At 43.1% G+C, this 22,917-nt stretch overlaps 1 protein-coding gene across 9 annotated transcripts in view; it reads right to left on the bottom strand.

Moving 5' to 3' along the window:
- Positions 1-22,917, bottom strand: part of fgd4a (FYVE, RhoGEF and PH domain containing 4a) — a 49,346-nt gene that overhangs the window by 3,403 nt on the left and 23,026 nt on the right. For 3 of the 9 annotated variants that reach the window (XM_056386541.1, XM_056386542.1, XM_056386544.1), the window contains exons 2-14: positions 18,047-18,130; positions 9,066-9,221; positions 8,276-8,507; positions 5,261-5,684; positions 2,549-2,638; positions 2,214-2,359; positions 1,832-1,988; positions 1,518-1,656; positions 1,374-1,432; positions 1,119-1,265; positions 568-740; positions 224-254; positions 29-109 (exon numbers count right to left, since the gene is read on the bottom strand). In XM_056386541.1, the coding sequence (XP_056242516.1) occupies positions 29-109; positions 224-254; positions 568-740; positions 1,119-1,265; positions 1,374-1,432; positions 1,518-1,656; positions 1,832-1,988; positions 2,214-2,359; positions 2,549-2,638; positions 5,261-5,684; positions 8,276-8,507; positions 9,066-9,221; positions 18,047-18,130 (1,919 nt within the window). Of the gene's footprint in view, positions 1-28; positions 110-223; positions 255-567; positions 741-1,118; positions 1,266-1,373; positions 1,433-1,517; positions 1,657-1,831; positions 1,989-2,213; positions 2,360-2,548; positions 2,639-5,260; positions 5,685-5,814; positions 5,968-6,293; positions 6,526-7,690; positions 7,864-8,275; positions 8,508-9,065; positions 9,222-14,453; positions 14,654-18,046; positions 18,131-22,741; positions 22,874-22,917 lie in introns of those variants that run through there. The other 6 variants (XM_056386543.1, XM_056386545.1, XM_056386547.1 and 3 more) reach the window with 6 other exon arrangements.

Here is a 22,917-nt window from a genome sequence, read left to right as displayed (position 1 = left end):
TAACTCACAATTTTGATGTGACACTGACCGATACTTCCTCTGCATCTTTTAATGCATTCTTGAATGACTCGTTCTTTTGCTGGAAGATCTCAATGGTGTTCTGGAAAGCCTGCAGGACAAAGACGACATCAAACTCATGTGGAACTCATCCTAAATGACATTCAGTCTCATATAATTACATAGGAAAATGATCTAAAAATCATTGTGATTGTACTGTATGTACCTTAATCCAGTCGGCTTTGTCTTGCTCTGAGCTGAGAAGGAAAAACAAAGCCAGAATAAGCATTAAAAACAGTCTTCCTGCTCCCCTTATAACCCAGAGTTAAACCAACATAGCAATTAACTCTGGGCAAAGTTCACAACATTGAAGAATGAACCTTGGGTGTGCTCATTTAGGTGGCCTTCCAAATATAAGTGAAATTATACTGTATGGGGCACAAATTACATACAATTACATGCTTCAGTGTGGGAGGGGTCTTTTTGCACCTTTTTAAAGGGTTTGCAATAAAACTGTAAAAAGGATGTTTCTTTTAATCGCTGCCGAGCCTCTTTGTGTATTGTGTCTACCTGGCCTGTAGCTCTAGTGTCCTCTCCTTCCCTGACACCTGGAAGGTATGAGGGTAGTCCTCGTTTGTCGTTTCCAGGACCTTCAAGCCATCGATGCCGATTCGCGTCCTCACTGTGTACTTAGGCCCTCCCAGGCTAAATTTGGGCACGCAGTACAACAGCATGTTGTTGAACTGCCAGGAAAGAAAAAAGAGTACAGAACATGTAAGAGCACAGATCAGCGCCACTCTGGTTTAAGTTTCTGACAACATTTTCCTCCAGAGAGGGGCAGTCCTAAGCTCTGCAGGTGACCTGAATCACACCGATGGGAGATATTCAACCTGAAGTTAATATGAAACAGCCAAAACATAATCACATCATCTGGCAATCTCAGTAATTGAGAGATCTGCTCATGTGCCCCTGATGTATTCTTACGCAGAGGTGGTCCTAGTGTGAAATGATTCACTTGTTTCAATTGACTTGTGCAGATGAAGTCTGTGGTCTCAGCATATTTCCCTGCAGTGCCCTTTACTAGATGAGAAAATATTTTTGTGCTCTGCAGTTTCTCTCACCAGGAAGAGGTATCTCTCCATGGCCGAGGTGTTCCTGGCTGCCAGCTTCAGGATGTGGCCCTCTTTGATGAACTCATTAGAGGGGTGAACAATGTCCTCCTCCTCACCCAGCATCTCGTATATCTCCAGCAGTTTCTTCAGATTCTCCTAAACATGGACGAGACAGTCGTTTCAGTCGGGTGTTGACGTGTCGGTGAGAATCTGTCTTACAAGTTTAAAGAAAATGGTTCAAAACACCTTACTACTCGTACTTACAGATTTTCGTATGGCGCTGTTAGAGTGAGTCGCGGCTGTAGCGATGATTTCTAATGATTCTGAAAAAAAAAATGGGATGGGTTACCTAAACAAAGCCTAAGTGAAATAAAAAGGACACCAGTGAGACGTTTAGGTGCTACCTACTTTCAGAATCTCGACGGTCGGGGTCGTCCTGAGGCAGCTTCTTCAGATAGTCTTTAAGCAACATCTCATATCGAGGGACTCTCTGTACAGGCTCCAACATGTGATGCTGAAGCGTCAGGCAGCCACAGGCCTCTTGACTCTGTCCAGAAATAACCAAAACAACTTCCTCACTTACTCACTTTTGCAACATATTTTGTGCTTATTTGACCCAAAACCTATTTGATAGCGACAAAAACAGCACAAGAATGATGCTTTTAACATTAGATCAGCACCTGAATCTCTTTTTTTTTGTACTGGATTCTGGTTCACAGTACCTGTATCTCCTGAATGATGGCCTTGAATTGAGGCGAACGGTCAGTCCACTGTTTCAGCAGCTCCATGGCCTTGTCGAAATTCTTCACATACTCTGCGTACATCTTGAGGAAGGGTGTGAGTTTCTGCAGGATGTCTCCAATGCGGGGGGTGGACGACCTGCAGGGAGGGAGAGAAGGCGGTGAGTTCGTTCACTACTGTTACAAAATCAGTATCATTAAAAATCTACTAGATTATATATATGGGTTTTTGGGTTTAAAAAAAGCATCAAAATGAATAAAATTGATGCCATCATCATCAGCAACAGCAGCTTTATCATCACAGCTGTTTGACTGTTGGGTTTTATACAGAGCCCTGTAACATTTATAACATTTATTAGCTCACCACTCTCCCATGCGTTTCTCCAGATCTGGAAGCAGAAACTGGCTGTGAAAGGCATGGATGGAGCAGATGTTGGAGAAGATGTTCTTCACTACGTCCACAGGGAATGTTCCCTTGTTGGCCTCCTCCATTAGCTTAGCACAGAATACCTGAAGAGCCATACACAACATGGACCCGGTAAGTGACTAATAACTGGAATGTTGCATTTTGCAAAAAAAAGACATTAATTCATGTAACCTGCTTTGCTGGTTTCACATCAAGGTTTCTCTACTGTGGAATATAAACCCTTTACTACGTAATATGATTCAAACAGAGAAGTGAACCTCTGAGTTCCTCACCTGGTCCAGCAGGTTAAGTCTTGCTACATAGGCCTTCTCTGTCTGCAAGAGCTCGCTGGCGATCTTAAACAGTTTCTGTTCATTTGTCTCCTGAAAAAAAGAGGGCACATTAGTGGGGATTTTGAATATTTCGTGTAGAGAGCAATCTTAAATATCTTCTGATCATTAATGAATTAGTGAGGTGTGAATGTGATCTCATTCTGTTAGCAGCAGGGCCATACAGTCTGTAGGCTGACCGTTTCAGTCTAATACTTCTCTAATGATGAGAAATTGCTATTGTCAGCTGGGCCACAGATAATGGGGCCACAGAAGTTTTTTCAACACAAAGGATGAAGTTAACCAGAGCTGAAAATAATGCAGAAGTGCGGGACATGCTATAGAGAGCTCCTGATTTTGGTTCAACTCCCACATCGCTGTCTTTGTCGAGCGTAGCTTCCCGTCCCTCTGCAAGTTCCTGATTGGTTCGGGGTCTCATTTTAAGACTGAATTCACACTTTTTAAAACAGCCACCAGAGAGTGAATAGTGGAGGACCAGCATTCATAGCAAATCCTGCATTTATCATATTTATTCAGGCTCAGCACCTCAGTGACTTGTCCGCTGTGCGAGCTCAGCCTTGCATTAAATTCTGGTTCGCTGTTGTTGCATAACGTGGCATTTATCACTGGTGTGTGCATGTGTGCGTCATTAACACTGGGGTGATGGTGACCTGGGCTGCGGTGTAGCAGGGGGCTCTCAGAACAGGAAATGAAAATGTGGAAGAAGGGAAATGACACCAAATCAAATAAAGACACAACAATGTCTAACAGAGAGTCAATTAGTATGACAGACAATCAGGGAAGCCTCAAAATCACCACACAAGATGAAGTGTGATGTTTGTGTTGCGTGTCAGGACAGTTTACCGCCACAACAAACATGGCAACGGAATATTTCGTACCACGGCGTACCACGTTTCAGAATAAGAAAAATGCATTTCATCATGCCTTTCAGATGGACACTGGTCAATGGAGAATTACGTCGTATAGTCACATGAACAGAACAAAAGGGCAGTGGTGGAAAGGACAAAACTCAAATACATTTGCTGTTAGGTACTTGTACTTTACTTGAGTGTCAGGTTACTTTTCAGATTTAGATTTTACATTTGAAAAGAAAAGCGAGAGAATTTTTGTTAATTTTTTTTTTAATTTTCCAATATCCCAAATAATAACTATAAATACAAATATGTCTGTTTACTTTTTCTTTTTTTTTCATTTATCTAGTGACCCTCTGGAGGGGACCCACCCTTAGGTTGGGAACCCGGACTGCGATGCTCAACTGGATAAAAAAGTAGTTAAAACAAGCTCGACCTTGAAATGCTACCAAAGTACAATTCTACTAGATGCATCTTTACAATCTAATAATGTAACGTATAATAATATTATTTTCCATTTGATATTATGAAAGCTTCAAAAACTGATTTTTTGGTCACTTGGGGGCGAGTGGTGAACACAACACTTTTTTTATGTTTTTATATTGATATTGAAAATTTGTTTGCAAACAGTCGCTTATTTCCACATCCAGCAGTTATGGAACAACATTTTTTTGGAGTCTCGCCCAATTTATGTCTAGCATTCATTCTGTTGTAACTCTTTTGATTCCGGAGGGAAATATCTGGCTCTTGAGCTGCTAAAGGCTCGGCTATCTTGAGCCATAGTGATCTGAAACTCACTATGAGGCTCTGTAAAGCCGAGGGGAGCTGCAGATTCAGGTGATAATACTTTCACATCGTCTGATACACTTTGATATGATAAAAATACCAATTATAGGCACTTAAAGTACATTTTTAGTGCTTTTACTTAAGTAGGATTTTGAATACAGGACTAAATTGGAGTATTTCCACATGATTTTATCAGTACTTTTACTTCAGTAAAGGATTTGCGTGCTTCCACCACTGCAAAAGGCACATATATAAAAACCTCTGGCTGAATGGAAATTAACAAAGTTGTTTAGAACCAACCAACACAAAGAACAAATGTGATCCACTAACTGGAACAAAGCCACTCAAACCTAAATCAGACTAATTGATCATATGCCTTGATTGGCTGCTAGATTTGACTTGTTGAGAAACATGCAATGGCTCAAAGACAAAAAAAAAAAAAATCTTAGTTAAAAGTTAAAAATCAAAGCTCACTCTCAGGTCAACCAACACCAGTAAAAAGAATTGTGTTGTTTTGACTGAACATTTCACCATGAACCCATGTGACTGTCATTTTTTCATGGCTCTTCCTCTCCCATACCACTGAAACTGTGTGGTTGTTTTCAGCACTGAGAAGACAAAGATTGATCAGAACCTGAGATATTTATAATCTGTAAGCCCCCTGTAGGAGGGCACGTGAGGGAGGGAGAGAGGGGGGAGGTGGGTGGGGGTGGGGGGCTGGGGGGGAAGAGATTTGACATCTGTTCAGCCTTCGCAGAAAATAACCCCTCTTAAACACACACCAGAGAGGAATGACATGCAGGCTTCTTCCCTTGTAACTCTATCCTTACAATATTAGAGTGACCTAGAACTGGAAGTAGTTCACATGATTTAATTGTGCTGAAACGACAGAGCATAAATAAAGTGCTGACGGTTTGTTTATCAGAGACTGCAGAGCCAGAGCAACCTGACACCTCTGCCAGGCTGCAAATATATTACACAAACAAAATAGATGTGAAAAAAATCCACCAGCTCGTACCTTATGGTCACTGCTCCCTTCTTCATTCCTGTGCTCACTTTCTGTTGTAGTCCCACCGTGCTCAATCTCAGTGTGGCTTTCTGTATCAGTCCTGTCCGTCTGTGGAGACGAACGATCCTCATCCTGTTCTGCACTCCCGTTCCCCATATCTCCATTTACCAGCCCCGCAGTCTCTATCCTCACACTTTCATTCTCAGACTCCTCTTTATCCTCCTTCTCCTTGTCTCCTTGCTCCATCTGCGCTAGCACCCCGTTAGCCGCCGGTTTGTGGTCATCCTGGTGTGTCCCGGCCGGTGTGGAAGTGTGGTTCTCCTGATTCCTGCCGGTCTCTGTCTGCCTCTGGTGGGGGCGGTGGGCTGGGCTGCAGTTGTTCGACTTGCTGATATTTTTGAGCGGTGAGCCGTCTCTCTTGTTCTCTGTGCTGCTGCAGGAACAGAGGAAAAGGCAAAGGGGAAGTCGGTCAGCACAGAAAGAGGTAACTACCAACCCTCCCCAAAGGAGAGGAAAAGGGAAAAAAAAAAAGATTACAGGAGGCTGTTTAGTAGCTGCCCTACCGACACGTTGTTCTGCGAGTGTGGTGCAGTGGTGAGAGCTTTCGCATGTGAGTGTGAGAGTTAAAAATAAAGCTGTGGAGATGCACAAACTTCCATCTATCTTATGAGGCTGCGGAGAGCTGCTGTAATGCAGAGGAAGTGTGGTGTGTGCAGAGGAGGAATGGAGGTACAGTAATGAGGAGGACAGGAGGAGGAGGAGGAGAGGTACAACTCTACTCCCAAGAGATCAACGCTGTCCTACTTCCTACTGCGCGCACACACACACACACACACACACACACACACACACAGAACCTGTTTTATATATTGTGCTGTAAAATCACTTTCATCCTTTGCTTGAACATGATTGAAATTGAAATGGTAAAAGCAGCACAAGATGATTTGAAATACAGCACAGGAATGGAAACCAAATTAACACAGATGCAAAAAAAACAAACACACACACACACACACACACAAACAAACACACATGCACGTACAATGTCACCATTCAGCTGCTCTACATCCTCTACCAGCAGTCAGCCCAGCTGTTTTCCTGTAAACGACCCTCCAGACTTCCAGTGTTGCAGCAAGTAGCTCCTGTATCTCGGCTCAGTTTAGCGGATTTCGTGCTTTCAAACTGGCCTCAGATCAGATCTAAGCAAAACCTCCGGCAATGAGAACATCACCAGTTCTACCAGCAAAGAGACAAATGATGGTTCGTCTGTAATCCAACCTTTACTGGCGCAAAAAAATAAAAAATAAAAAAATCAGGCGAACAGGTGATGTTTAGCTTCAGCAACATTCACTGTTGCATTGACTGTCAGTGTCCGGTCGAAACAGGAAGTAGGTATAAATAGAGGAACAACAACAGGCTGGTGAAACACTCCACAGATTAATCACTTCTGGGCTGTCTGCCACCTGAGGGGCTTAACCCTGAACAAAAGATCATCTCCCCTTCTCAGAGAAAGACTGAATGATACCATGATAAGCTGGGGGAGACTTTTCAAAAGATTAAAAAAAAAATCAAAACACACACACACACACACACACACACACACACACACACACACACTACACACACTTTGTGGTGTGTAGGTGCACCCGGCAGTTCCTCTTTGCACATATGGCGTTCCAGTACATGACTGTTTCAAAACAGGCGGAACTAGACAAGATTTAAGCACAGCTTCACTTGCCATGTGGCAGTCTAGGTGCCTTTAAGGCAGCCCAGTGCCATGTGAACCAGATTAGTATATTAGTAGGCTAATTCTGTTCTCGGAAGCTGTGGGCCTTTCTCTTCTTTCTGTTCCAGAGCCACTAGAGGGCTAATCCCCACAGCCCTGCAGAGTCTGAATGGAAAAGTTACACCAGATCGCTCAGATTTACCTCATTTGACACCTCAAACTGTGATAAAAGGCGTGGGGGAAGCCTAGGAGTTTGTAATTCTCTTCTCAGAGATCCAAACCACAGATGAGTTAGAATAAGAAGCAACAGGCTGAAGAGACGAGGGTGAAACTTTAGTGGGCTGCCACTGCTGCATACTGAATATTTTTGGGCTCTACTGTATGAGCAGTCGGGACAAGGGCACCATTGTTGTGCCTCTCACCACCATCAATGGGCCTCCCTCACATATCTGAGGCTGCAGCTACAATCAAAACTTACATGACTTTGCAATAAAACAGCATGTAACACACACAAAAAAAAATGGGGGGGAATACATCAGTAAACACCGGTAAGCATTGCAGAAATATCTCACTTGATCCTACATTGAAATTAGACGACTCAACCTTAAAGAGTTTGTGTAAAAGTACAAGCCAACAGAATACTTAAATCTCCATGTAACTATGAGGAGACAAGATCAAAGCCTGGACATTTAAGTAAGTTGTAGAGATCCTACCTCGCTCTCCTGGGCTTCATCTCGCAACACTGAGTCCTGTCCCACAACTGAATGAGGAGCTGTGTTCGCCCTCGCCTGTACAAATCTCCTTTCATCCCCTCCCTCCCTCGCTAACGCTTGGCTTGTGAAGCACGGGCTAATCTCCGCTCGTTCCGTCTGCAGCTCTCGTCTGAGCTACTATCAATGAGTCAAGGCTGAAGAGTTTAATCGAGGGACTTCTGCTTTTCCCCCCTTGAAATAGCCCGTGTAGGAAACATTAGGAAAGACAAAGTTTTCCGTCACTGCGATTACAACAGCTTGAACGGGGTCACTTCATTACAAAAGCTATTAAGTGACGTAGATGGAATAGTTCAACCAGAACCAATATACCATGACAAAAACTGCAATGCCAGTCACAGAGGGTGTGATAATGGTTTGAGTCAGTGAAAATTTCTCAAGCGAAAGCCACTTTTACTTAATAATATTACAGAGTTGATAAAAAAGTGCAGTCCCAGTCAACGTCTCTTGACAGAGTATTCTTTCCTTATAGCTCCTCTCTGTGAGGGGACATCACACACACCACCTGAGAGCCGAGAGCCCCCCTACCTGTTCTCCTCAAAGCGGCTGATCAGGTCTGAGACTTTGGAGTGTTTGTCCCTGGCCCTCTCCCGGTTCACAGCCCCTCTTCCTCCTCCTCCTCCTCCTCCTCCTCCTCCTCCTCCTCCTCCTCCTCCACCTTCCTCTTCCATGCCCGGTCTAAGCGGTGGTTTCTGGCCGCGGCCCAATGGGGATGAGAGCTCCGTCACCGGGCTCTGAAGATGCAGTGGCTTTGGAGGCACTGGAGACAAGACAAGAGGGAATATTTAACTGCAATTTCAATTCAGAGCTGAGGGGGGCAGTGTAAGCTATCCCAACGGACACCAAATGCGGATGACTGACTTTGTATTCAACACACTCAGCTTGAAAATAACAAGTTGGCCAGCTCTGCAGAGAGGAATCAGTTTTACTTTCCTCTCAAATCATGTGTTAGGAAACACATTTCTTTGTTCATTCCTTTTCTGTGTAGAATTATTTACTCAGCTCAAATAAAAGAGGAACCATGCTCAGTGTTCACTCATTCCAGGCCTGCTTACATAACTCTTTTCCTATTTTCACTGTTTCCTGAGCATGTGCACAGACATACAGTAAGTGAATTATTTATGATACAGCGTTTCTAGGGAGCTAAGGAGTAAATAAGCATCGAGGGACAATATTAAAGCAGGAGAAAGGTCACTCCCAGACTGAACAATAGGTCAGTGCATGTCACTACTTTCATGTGTGACTCACACACCGATACGCTATTGCATTTGTGTGTAGTGTTTGGCTGAATTTGCGGTGACTCGTCATTACGTCCTACCTTGTGGTTTAGACTGCAGCCAAGGCCTGCCGCCAGGGCCTCTTCCATTGACGCCTCCTCCCCTGCTCCTGTCAGGCGTCCCGCGGCTCGCCCGATTCAGACACGCCTGCACGCTGGGCGGGTCGCTGCGCTCGCACGCCGGGCTGCTACCTAGAGCTGGAGGATGCAGAGACGAGAGAGAGAGCATGACCGTTACAATAAGATCAATTCAGTTCAATCTGTTTTTTTTCATAGTCAATGAAAGGAACAATGAAAGGGGAGCGATGATACAACAGTATAGAAACGACTGACAAGCAACCAATCCATCCACTCAGCTATCACAATAACTCTTCGGCAGGTCCATTGTTACAACCTGCTGTGCAAATGACAGGAGGCTAAATTATCACAATAGCGCATATTAGGATGCATTATAAGTAAATCCCACTAATACTGTAGTAGTTATTCAGATGACACTGAGGCGTGGCTCTATCCTTTCTTTAAAAATCTGAATAATTGTTCTGCTCTCTGGCTCCTCAGCCTTCTGCCAGTTTTTATTAGTGATATTCGTTTGTGTCCCTCTACCTTGTTGGAAAATGTTTGATGTTTGTTTCTTTATTAGAATTATTCAGCAACCAGTGAAAAGAAACAGCACGATCAGACAATCACTCCTCAAACCCACTGTTTCCAAAATGTTACATCTAGTTATTTAGAAATTTTTAAATTGATGCGATAGTGCAGCCATATGGCCGTGCTGCCTTGTATTTATTTATTTATATTCTTGATTAATTTTTAATTTTACTTTCAAGGCCACACATGAATTTTCAAAAACCTTTACAACTTTATTTTTCGCTTTATTCAAATTCACAAGTCAAAAATTTCCAAGCCCGAGTGTGTCCCGTGCAGGGAGACACAGTTCCTTCCATAACTCCTCCCACAGACAGTCACAGGATATTCATATAGAGCGCGTAGTGCATTAATTGCTGGAAAAATGCTTATGATAAACAGCTGTAGTTTAAATATTAGAGAGTGTCAGACAGTTGAGTTGATTATCCAGCTAATGATCCAGTTGATGATCAGCACCAGGGAGGCTTTCACCCAACCAGCTGGCCACAGATGGTACAGCATCAGTGTTTAGATAGGGCAGGCAGACTGATCTAATGGAGCGGCAGACCACAAAATGGCAGTGTTTACAGTAGCCTAAATCTACCTCTCTCTGACCTCACACACACACACACACACACACACACACACACACACACACACACACACAACCCAGTAAGGCAAATACCCATATATGGAACTACATAGCCAGGAGCCAGTAGGCGCTCTCATTAGTTTACAAGCTATTAGTCCATTAGTTTCCATTTAGGGTGGTCACTTAACCGGGTGTGCGTGATTTAACAAGTGGCACTGATGTATAGGTCAGATGCAGAAATCAATGTAGCTTTGCACTTGACTAACTTGTACGGATAAACACTGTGTGTAGTGAAGTGTGTGATCTGTTCCTGAAGTTGCAGAGTGGAGCGTAAGGCCTACATGCTTACACTTTCACAAAAACACTGGAGCGGCTTCCACTCGTGTCTGTTCTGTTTCCACTCACAGGGGACAGCGATGTCACATATCACAGAGAGAGAAGCCTTGTCCTCTGTCCGGCACTCATTGACGCTAATATGTAAAGAGAAACTTTCCATCTTTTCCACCATGAATCAGTGAGAAGAGGTCTTAATTTCTTGACAGACTGTCTCTTCTTATCCAAAAATAGCTGAAAGCATCCGCACTTTCAAGAGAGTGCATCATCCAGTAAGCTAAATGTATTTCAGAAAATGATCTTCCATCTTGCTGGAATTTTGTTTTCCACTTGGGGGCAGCGTAACAAGTTGTACACATAAAATTTAAATTTTTCTTACAAGCGTACAACCATTATTTACTTCCCTTTTAGCTTTGTTTTGCTGGCTCTTAACGAGCTTAATGCAGATTGCCAAGTGACTGTAGGGGTGTGAAAAAAAAGACCAGCTAGTTGCTAATTTTGTGTCTCCCGTTGGATGCTAGGCACATGTTTGATCAGAGCTTTATTGCGGGTAACATCTGCCATGGCTGGAGAGGATGATGAGAGACGAGAGGGTGAACCAAAACCAAACGTGACAGACCCTTTAACTACAGTGTGATGTGCTAATTCTCTGTGGCTTCATTGCTATAAGCGGCACCTTTCACATGATGTATAATCATTTGATTTGTTGTTGATATAATTATATTGAGCGCAGCTTTGAGTATATAAACGACTTGTATCAGAGTGAAAAACGCACTGTATGTGCTATCTACTGTAGGCGATGTGCCCTTCCAGATGCCATTCGTTTACAGTGATTTTATTACTATCTGTCAAATTGGTGCCCGCTTGAGGACCCATGTTTATTTTCTCTACGGTCATCTTTATCTTACCAATCCTGAAACAGAAAGAGAAAAAAAATCACCACAGAATCATCTAGTTGCAGTTTCTATTTTTGACAGTATGACCGTAATTAAAGACAACAGCTCGAGCAACTGACTGACTGGAAACGGTCCCACTCTGTGCTTGGGAGGGCAGACTTTCTAAACACGGACCCCAAAATTACCAATCAATTCTGAGGGCGGCCTCAGGAATTTTCTCGTGATTATGCGCTTGGCTTCCACACACGGCCACATTAAGAGATTATAAGAAAACATATATGGCTCAGAATGAAGTCTCTGCTTATAGATTGTACTCCTTGTATGGCATTTTTCCTGGAAGATTGCAGGGGGTCAACTCTCCACAGCCTGGCTCTGTCTCCTGGGCTTGTTATTAACTGTGTCAAACACCCGTCCCTCAGCTGTAAATCATCTCTGTGCTGCAGATTTTCACTTGAACCAGAGAGAGATATGCAGGTGTTTTAAGTGTTAGATAGGAAGAGACAGATGCTAACAGAGATATAAGTAGAAATGTATTTGGCTTGGACCTGCATATACCAATTCGCAAGTCAACTGTGCAGAAAAAGATTTTGAGTTAGGATCTCAAAGCTTTTATGTTCAAAATGAAGCAGCCAGTTCTGTAACAGTAAAAACAGCATGAGCTTCACTTCCTCTCTCAGAGCCGGAGTGCCTGGCAGGAACTACAGCTCCTGGTAACACACTTTTTTCTGGCATCTTTGTCATTAAAACTGACTTGGCACAAGTGACAGAGCACTGTGTACAGTAAATGAAAAGCAGCCAGCCACCACCCTGCTGAAACACTCTGACTCTCCTCCTCCGTCTGTGTGACGGGGAAGGAGCGCTGATGTCTGGAGCTGAGACTTGATGTAAACAAAACAGGAGCTTCTGATGGTCAAGGACTAGCACAGTCCGGGTCGAATGCGATGTCATGGCATTAGTTGCATCCTCACTGATGGTATGAAGTGTGTTTACTGTACACAGGTGGTGTGCTACAGCACAGAAACCAAAACACTGTTGGAGGCTGCAGCAATTCAGGAAATGAGGAGCTGACAAGTCAAACTGAGACTCGACCTTTGCCTCTGTCCTTGTTGCAGGATGGTGAGACGTGCTGTCATGGCAACTAGCCCGTTACCTTCTGAAGATGCTAAATTTATTCCGCTACTGAGCGGACTGAGCCTGAAGGCATCTGCCTCTATCTCAGTGAACCCAAAAACTGCACAGCAGTGAGTGCGAAGAAATGCTCTTGTAAAAGTCAGGCGTCATTCGCGCTGTAGATAAGAGAGGCTGGTGCAAAATTCTGGTTTGCAAAAGCAGCCAGCTTCTTCTGCTTTCACAAATAACTAATCTAACACCATCCCTTTCTGTGTGAGTCTGTCAGTAAAACAGAGCTGTGCCAAATCTCTCCAAAAACATCCACCTTCTTGAGAAGGCTGAATCTACGATCTGTAGTTTACCTGGGCTCAGCAAGTTATGTGCACATGTGTGTATGGTACTACAGCATTAAAGAACTCACACTCCCAGCCCCTCCCCCATCCACAGCCCTCCAGCTCTGCCGTATCCCAGCAGTAGAGGAGTGAGTTTCCTGCAAACCGGCAAAGGAGCCTGAAGGAATGTAGCATTTTGGCACAAATAACTTTCCCTGAAACAAAAAAACAAACAGTGTCTGAAAATAGCGAATCATTCCAAATAGTGCCTAAAATAGTTTGGCTCCAGGCAAAGCGAGGTCTGTTGGTTACAACAAACACTTTGATCCTAAGCAAAATAACTACTGAAATTTTGTATAGTCATCACCATCACTTCAGCTCCTAATGTATGATTTTTAAGGCTCGTCTCTTAACTCAACATCATCTTCCGGGAACGCACGAGTATCTGTACAAAATTTCATGGCAATCATCTCAGTCCGGTCCAAAGTGGTGGACGGACTGCCAGACTGACACCACCACCCTGGAGCCATGCAGTTAGCCTGGCTAAAAACAGACTCAGTGAGCACAGAAACAAACAGTCCTCATGGCTTTGCAGGTGGGCAGGTGCACCCTTCCGGTAATCTCCACTCAGCCTCTCAGCCAAACACTAATTTAGTGCACGTTCAGGACATTTTTCTACCTCACGCTCATTACACCACCACCTCCCTGATGCATTGTCGGCCGACAGCGAGACTGTCTAACCTGTCTCTCACGTGTCTCTCGTCACACTCTGCCTGTCCCTCCCTCCCAAACCCCCTCTGCCAGAGTGTGTGTATGTGTGTCGATACTTCAGTGTGAGAGAGTGCCAGGTAAAAAAAAAAAAAAATACAAAAGGCACACCTGTCTGTGCGGTGCAGTGTGTCCACACCCTGCCAGCAGAGGAGTGTCTCACGCAGCTTCAATACTAAGGCTTTGTCCTCTCGCCTCACGGGCGCGACACTCGGATCACAAGGAATGTCTGAGAGGACTTTTTACAAATTCTGCTTCTTCTTAATAACTGGGTTGGCATATAAATGATCATCTCGTTGGCTTCTGCACCGCTGCACAGCGACGTCGGGGGAACATGAGAAACGACGATGAATTTCTTATCAAAAACCCCTCATGCTTCCCCTTCTTTAGTCAGACAGAGAGCTTGCAACTGTTACAGCAGGTCTAAAGTACAAAAGGGTAGAAATGATTCAGTGCAGCGACCTGCCCGAGCCTGTTTACATACATCAGCTCTTTATCATATGAAAGGCTCAGCCAGTGTGAGAGTGTAAACACTGCAACGTTGACACATAAATCAACCGATAAAGGAGCGGGTCAACATGAGAGCATGCACGCTTGTGTAAGCCATTATCAAAGTATGACCGTGTACTCTTATCATTCCGCTTGGTGTCTTAAGATTAAAAACTAGCACATCACAGAGAGTGAAGACCACGCTGATCAAAGGTGAAGCATTAAAATTGACAAAGAAGAAAATAAAGTATTTTGTGAAGTTGAGAATCCCAGTGAATGAACTCACCCTGTGCTCGAGACAGACTGGAAAGCAGCTGTAGAGAGTATCCTCAGTGAGCGACCTCGCTATATATGAGTGTGTGTGTGTGTGTGTGTGTGTGTGTGTGTGTGTGTGTGTGTGTGTGTGTGTGTGAGAGTGAGTGAGTGAGAGAGAGAAAAAGAGAGAGAGTGTGTGTGTGAGAGTCCCAGAAGAGCACCGAGTTTAGGCTCCCTGCGATCTTCCCAGGCAGCACCACTGCCGAGTGACTCAGCTCAGCATGGAGACTCACAGAGCTGCACAATGCTCCTCCCTCACTCTCGCTCACACACCCCCCCGATTTAAGTGGCTTTTAAAAATTACAGAGCCACACCGCCTGAGACACACACACAGCCACACACACACACACATCTAGAGGTTCACACAGAACTCTGCGCCTCTGAACTGACAGGATCTACAGATGTAGAATTCACCAGCTCAGCGCCGCACCAGTGAGAGTTCGGCTACACATTCCTTCACAGTCAATATTTCTCTCTTGAATGATAACATGTAGAAATGAACATCAGTAAATTAATCAGGTCATATGGAATTTGCCACATTAAATTCAGCCGTACGTACACAACACCCCGCAGGCACAACATGAGTAAAGTCTTCTCCAGCTTCCTTTAACTTGTTGACCTTAACAAAAGAAGCAAACAAATGAAGCAGAGTGTGTGAAATGGGACCACTCGTACAGAGGACAGACCCGGCCTCTGTGTGTAACAGCCTTTTCGTTCTGTCTGCCTCTGGCATCAGTTAGTTTGATCAATGATTAACACGCACCACACTAAAGCGGCCTGGAGCGCCACACACCAGTTCTCTCATCTGCCTGATAGAATCTAAATGAAGCCCAGAGCCTATAATCTTTTATTTTAAACCAACGTCTCCTCCTCAGGCACTTTGCTTGTGCAAATATTTAAAGTCCTAAAAATAAGACGACTGAGTGAAACTGGTGGGCAAACGAAGTGAGTTCACACAAACAAGTCAAAACTAATTTGCATCAGGTACAATGAGTTGAAATCTACTTTAACATACGTGAAAATGAAACAAAGATCCCAGGAACATGAACGAGATTTACCTTTTGCAGAAGTCAGCACAGGGAACTGCGACTTGAGCTCTTCCATGTTCTGTATCGAGCCTTTGCTGCAGAGTTGCTCCCTGTTGTCTGTGACAGTGCAGCTCAGAGGTGTTTGCTCTTTTGAGTAATTGCTCATCTACATCTATGTTTTATACCAACTTTGAACCATCACATGATTACAAAAAAAAAGAAGAAAAAAAAGAAAAACCACAACAGGAAGCCTTAATTTAAGTCATGCTTATTTCAACTCCTATCTATGAACATGTCACACACTCTCGCACACACATACAAACACTGCAGACACAATCAAACACATGCATGCTCTCTGATGTGTGTACTGTCAGCAGAACATGGGTGGGAGGAATGACAATCATTATTTTGCTCTTCCAGTAAACCAGTTTCACCAAAAAATAAATTCCATTCCCTTTCAATTTCCTTTACTTACAGGACAGCAAAGCAAAATTCAAAATCATTCATTCATCATCATTCATATCATTCCATATAATTGAGACAAACATCTCTGTTTTAAGTGCTAAGGATCAATCTTCCCACATTGAAAAACAAACAAACAAAAATAACCCTAAATGATTGTGCAACTGTGACCAGAAGTGCACTCTCTCTCTCCTGTGTCAGTTGGTGGAAACGTGTCGCTGTCACTTTACTAACTTATGTAAGATGCCTGCAGCCGTGTTGTTGAGGTCTGTCCTCAGTGAGGAGCTGCACAGACACATATAGTTAAATGCTTTCGTTCATCCGGGAAATGTGTTTACAGGCATCAACCTGCATTTACAAGCAGCTGGACAGTAATCTGATTTTCAGGTTTCTTCTCTCAATGTTTTTATTGTGCCGAGTCTTGAAAGAAACATCCACGTGGTTAAACTTAAATTCAACATAAATCTATTTAGCTGCAGAAATGCCTCAAGAACCTATTTCTAAGAGTAATGTCACAACAATTCTTCCTCTGTCTAACAAAAACACACACGGCCAAGAAATCGGGTCACTCCAGCAGAAATCGAGCCCTGTTAACCTGAATTATTATTCCCACTAGATATAAGAAATGATGTTACTGCAGAAAGATGATACTATAGGTTACTTAAGTGCATGCATCCACACTGAAAGTTCACTTTTGTTTTTATAGTTCCATGTAAAATGTTTTATGATTTCATGGTGTGGATATTTCGTCTGCAGGAGATTTAAATGCTCTGTAGACACAGTAAAAGTGGGAGAAAATACTCTACAGATGTAGATGCCTTATTCACATATTCACACATACACAACACATAGACACAAACACACACAAAACCCAGAGTCTAACTGTTTCTGGCGCCCTACATCACTCAATGAGATTAGAGGGAGTGTAGTTACAGTGCGTGTCTGGTTTTACCCTGCTACATGAAGCCTTCATTGTGTCCATCGTGCTGGCACACACACTGCGGAGTGTGTGTGTGCGTGTGTGTGTGTGTGTATATAACAGACAGGGTGACAGATAACCATCACCACCACGCACGGAGGATTAGCCGCTTGTGTTCAAGCGACCCAGACTTTCTTCAGATTAACCGTGCCTCATTCCCTAATCCAAGGGCCAGAGTGAGATTAGAACCCCAGTCTGCTCCAACCCAGGAGGCACGGGGGGACAAGAGGATCGGAGGTGGCAGAGATGGGAAAAGAGAGAGAGAACTGGGCACGGTTTATTTTGAAGGATACAGATAATGAGAAAAAGGTAAAAGGTGAGAGAAAAAAACTTCAAGAGCAGTGAAGAAAAATAGGATCAAACAGACAGGAAGGAAGGAGAAGTGAGGGCATGATGAAAACAGACAAGCAAAGAGAAAGAGGGGAGAAACAAAAGAGGAGAGAAAATGAGAAAAAGTGAAAAATAGGAAGACAATGGGGACTGGAGGGAAGTACCCATTCATCACGAAGATGCTGGCTATGAACTACACACACACACACACACACACACGTTTGATATAAAAATAGAGCAGAGACCAGCAGCCTTCTTCACACCCCTGCACAGCGGTGAGCTGCAGGGAGGCGTGTTCATACTGCTCTTAGAAGAAGCAGAAGATTTGCACTAGATTCGGTCAAATTTACAAAACACTCACGGTCTCGTTGGTGATATTGATTTCAAATGCAAATATACGCAGCCCTCCTGCTGTGAATCAGAGATGGTGACTGATAGTAAGTAACAAAACTTTTCTCATCTTCACACCAGCTAGCGCTACCTCCCAAACATCACAAGATGAAAATGGACAAGACAGACAAAAAACAGACTGCGTCAACACCGGCACGAGTACAGACAGGAAACCACAGGACCTTGAACAACCTCCGCACATCTACATATAAGTGATCTGTAAAAAAGCTACACATCTCTTTATTGAGAGGCAGGTGACCTTTTGTGACACTGATACAGACGATTTAATAAAAGATACATGTGAGAAAACAGGGGGATGAGGAAGGAGGAGGGAGGAAAGATGGCTGTAAGGTGAGTGAAGGTGAAGTTTCTTACCTGTGGAGTGTTCGATTTTCACAGCCACGCAGGCCTCCTCATCCGCGTTCTTGGACTGGAAACAGTCAGCTTCGCCTTTCCTCTCTGCAACAACAGAACACAAGGTTCAATGTGGGATGAACACAGCCGACACACTTGTTGTAGAGTACGAGCACACCGGAGAACAGGAGGATATTTTAATACTCGACCCACATGTGAGGCAGGAACTTCAAGCAGTTCCAGTTAAACCCAATGTTTAATTTAAGAGGGGCACCGACTCGGCTGTACAGAGAGAGAGAGAGAGAGAGAGAGGGGATGAAAATGAGAGATGGAGGCAGGATCAAGAATCTGTATTTCTCATTTTCCAATAAGCGCACAATGTGATGGACACGCATGAAGCCGGAGATATGCAAAGCTGCTAGAGCTGTGGTAGCTGCATTTATCAAGATCAGGGGGAAAGTTGTGTTTGTTTTGAGAATGAAAAGGAATATACCGACCCCCGGAGACAGAAACCCTAATTAGTCTGTCTGTGATTTGTAGGGCATCATCTGTGGGGAGAGCTAACACTCTTTCAACACAGCCGTTTAATATGCACATAAAAGATTAAAGAGAAAATATCAACGGTCGTAACAACACTGATGGGCGCGCGCACGCACACACACACACACACACACATATAACACACACAACTCAGACACAATTAAAAAGACTGGTGCGCACACATACATGCAAACCTGTGCTCTCACAGTCTGATATAATTTACAGCATCAAAGCGGACATGAACAACACACTGCACAGTATAACAGCTGTACAGCAGCGCAAATGAAAGTTGAGCAAATGAAAGTTGACCCGACTTTCTCTCCAGCAGCGTGTGACAATGAGGTGACGACGACGACACCAACCAATCACAACAGTGAGAAGCTTATTTCATTATTGTTGGATCTAATTGTTTCTGAAGGAAGAGTCCAGATTTATTTTATTTCAAAACATAAGATCCATTCATGTAGCACAATGTTATCAACTAATACTGGATTATCACAGCTGCAAACTGCAGGAATAGATGTTTAATTTTTGGCATTTTTTTCTCAATTAAAGTCTAACATTTTTATTTTGTGTTTTGTTTATAGTCATATTTAAATTTCAATCACATTTATGGTTAAAAAAATACGCTGCTATTTCTAATTTACTTGACATTCATGAAATTTTGTAGAAATGTTCATGGTCCAGAAGATGAATTATAAAGACACAAGCACAATGTTCTGAACAGACTTGTGTGGTTCCTAGATGATTAACAATTTAGATTTTCTTCCATCACCACTATGAGGTTGACGATTCAGAGTGAAATATCTCAGCAACTATTCGAAGGATTCCCATGAAATTTGGTGCAGTCACTCATGTCATTCATCTGGCACCGAGTAATTAATTTGTCCAGTAATTTGGTTTTTGACCAAATACCTGCGAAACTAATGGCGCTCCCATCAGCCTCAGCTGTACTTTGTGTTTGATGTTAGCATGCTAACACACTAAGATGGTGGGCATGCTAAACCTCACTGCTAAGCATCATGTTTATCATTGAACTGCACAATATCTTTACTCTGACGTATCTTTATCACAAAATATGTATTTATTTGTGTTAAAAAAAAAAAAAAACTGAATTTTTCGCTATTCTCAAGGTCAAATCAGTCGTGTTGATGTGAGTAACAGCGTAAGGAAAGAATCCACACGAACCGCTCTAAAATCTAAAAAAGGCTACGGAGAAAACAGGATGTCAGGGTATCAACACAAGTCTAGACAGGTTTTGTCATTGAATTAACCTTTTACTAGACCCACTTGTCATTACCTCTCGTAACACATCAAACTACCGAGTATTCAGCACAGTATCACTTGGGTTATGACAACACAGCAGCACTGAACTGAGAGCAACATAATGGAGTGTGGATAATGTCACGTAAAAGAAAAGTGGACAGACTCAGCATGGGGCTGTGCAAACAGTCGAGAGGAGGTACAAACGACTGTGTGTGTGTACGTGTGTGTGTGTGTGTGTGTGTGTGTGTGTGTGAGGGGGGTGGGGGGTTGGGGGCTGTCTAATATCCTGGCTCAGGGATTAAAGGAGGGCTTTCTCCACCCACCATCTGGACCTCTCATGACAGGCCTGCCTGCTGTTCACGCACATATGCGCAAACACATAAACTTATTTTACGGTACATAAGTTGAACCCCAATCTGTTGTATAAGTTGCCTTTTCAGAGTATAAATGTAAGCAGCTTATCAAAAGCATTATCTACATATCAGTCATTTGTCTATAGGGAAACTGTGATGACCCCCACCCCCCACCGCCCAGCAGACTCTCAGCCATGTGATCAGTCATCATACACCTATTGTTTCCTGAAGTGGGGGATGTGTTACCATGTCAGCACAGAAAACACACACGCACATAACTGACAACATAGAGGATGTAAAAGTCAAGTGAGTGGGTGTGGGGTGAAAAACATCTATGATACATCTATGAAGACGTATCATGGTGGAGAGTCTACTGATCCAGCTACTGGCCCGACCCCAAACTTCCTCTTCCTGTCTGTCAACTTCCTGTTTTTCATATTCATACAGTACAATCTGGAGGTCTCAGAATAATAAGACTCTGACCACAGCCAACAGAGACACTACAAGAAATAATGTGGTTTATTGGTTATTGGTTTTGGGAAGTGGTGTGAGGGTCACAATAAGATCTGAATCATGAACAATAAAACTCAGAGCCACATTCACGCCAGTCAGCCAATTAAAGTCTGTCCAGAAGCGGTGATAATGACAAGTTGGTGAGAGGAGAAAAAGATGCTTCGAATCTTGAGATCCACAAAAAACTGAGAAATAAGAGGAATTGAAAGAGCTGAATCGATTTTTTCCCATTGATGTCTGTGTTGCTTGCAGTTTACTGTCAATTACAGTAAACACAAACTGCAGGGGTATTAATGGATTTATGCCATGTCATATCATGTTATGTCAGATTTGTATTGAACACAATCTGCCAACTGGAAAAAAAAGAAATCTCATATCCACCTCCTGTTTCGCCTTTGGGCTTCAGTGTTTCTCTACTTAAGCTTGACGAATTACACACTCATCAACACAGGTGGCAAACTGCAGCAAATGCTCCAAAGATGGCAGTCAAGGAAAATAAAAATGTAATTTAGCGGTTACATTGCAATCAGTCGCAGAATGAAAGCCTTTTCTTCTCCTGAAATAACCTGCATTTTATGTAAGACATGAAGGCACCTCCGCCACCACACCAATACCACAGTGTTTTATTTACAGTATATAAAGCTGAAATGACAGCAGCTGATCAAAAGCACAGTGGTGATGATTTGCTTATGCAGGACAGTCAGTGGGCTGTGACATTTATCAGTTCGACACAACTGCATGTGTAAGTACCTATATAACTGCTGTAAACAAACCTTTTATCACACAGGCCGATCTCTCAGCTTTTGCTGTTTACAGCGGCAGGAAGACTCAAACACACAGAAGACAGCTGTCAAGGCAAACACCAAACGAGTTATGACCCGTGTCTGACCTTCAGTCAACACATGAAGCAATGTGAGTAGTCTCGCCACTGTCACCACTCAGGTTTTATCTATCCGTCACCACCTCTAGCTGCTTTGTAATTCACATTAGAAAAGATGGAGTATATGGAAGTATCATGGATGCCTGGTATTTAGTAGAATCGGATGTCAGCCAGAGCAGAGAGAAACGATTATTAGTATTCTCCAGCACAGAGGGCATACAGTAAAAAAGAAAAAGAAAAAGAAACTATATCATACGTACATATATCATTACAACACATCTGAAAATGCTGGCAAAATTCTCTGTGTTTAGTCGACTAATCCCATGAAAACACCAACAACTGCCTGACATAGCTTAATATTTACATATTCTGGAGGAACCTATGGACAATACTTGTTGTTGGATCAATTCAATGATGGCTGACAATGCTTATGTTGACAATAACAAAGTGAGAAAAGCATCATCCTTCAATTAACATCAACTATAAAAACAAATCAAAACTAAAAACCTGAAAAAAAAAGAAGAATTTTCAAAATGTGGAGATTAAACATCAAATCATTCCCCCCTGAAACAACTACCATGTCTACACAGATAAGAAACTTTTGTTGCGCTGACCCCAAAATATTAATATGTTTCTAGACAGAGAGAACAAATCTGTTCCAACTAAAAGATGATTTTTCCCAAATTTAGAAATACCAGTAAACTAGACAATGTCTTCAAACCAAATGACATTCATCTTTACACTCATATTCACATATGGTACATGGGGGTGTCACAGACGACTTTACTGCTACTATAATTTAATTTTCTGGAAACCGTGAGCAGGAGCAACTGTGAGCAGGAAAACCTGCCTGACCTTTAATACAGACCTCTAGGTAAGTTCACTGTTCACCAAACGAGTCATGAGTAATTATCTACATGGATTCCCCTCAACAGACAAGCTGCATGTTTAGAATGTTTTTAAGGCGACTGCACCTGCACCGATGGATACGCTTGTCTAGCAGCACCTGCGTGTGTGGGTTTCTGTGATAAAACCAGGGCTTCCTCAAGTGGTTCACCGACAGTGCTGCTCACATCTATAACCCTTTACTGAAACCAAAACAATGTGTGTTTTCCTGACGTTCTTGAGCTGCCTGCCTGTTTATCAAAAGAAACTCTACAGTACCTCTCAAGACTCCTCTCCAGTGCAGCTGGTTTGTCTCCATCCAGTCAACCACACGATGTTTATCCATCTCAGGACCCGTCTTGACAGTTTTAACAGCATATAAGAGAAACTTACACTCCTTTCTTCAGACGCAGCTTTCCCTGTCTAGTTACTCCATGTCTGGATTAACTCATCAA

Source organism: Seriola aureovittata, chromosome 10 (genome assembly GCF_021018895.1).
Source record: "Seriola aureovittata isolate HTS-2021-v1 ecotype China chromosome 10, ASM2101889v1, whole genome shotgun sequence".
In the NCBI taxonomy this organism is placed as follows: Eukaryota; Metazoa; Chordata; class Actinopteri; order Carangiformes; family Carangidae; genus Seriola; species Seriola aureovittata.
This window is presented reverse-complemented; position numbering and strand designations above follow the sequence as displayed.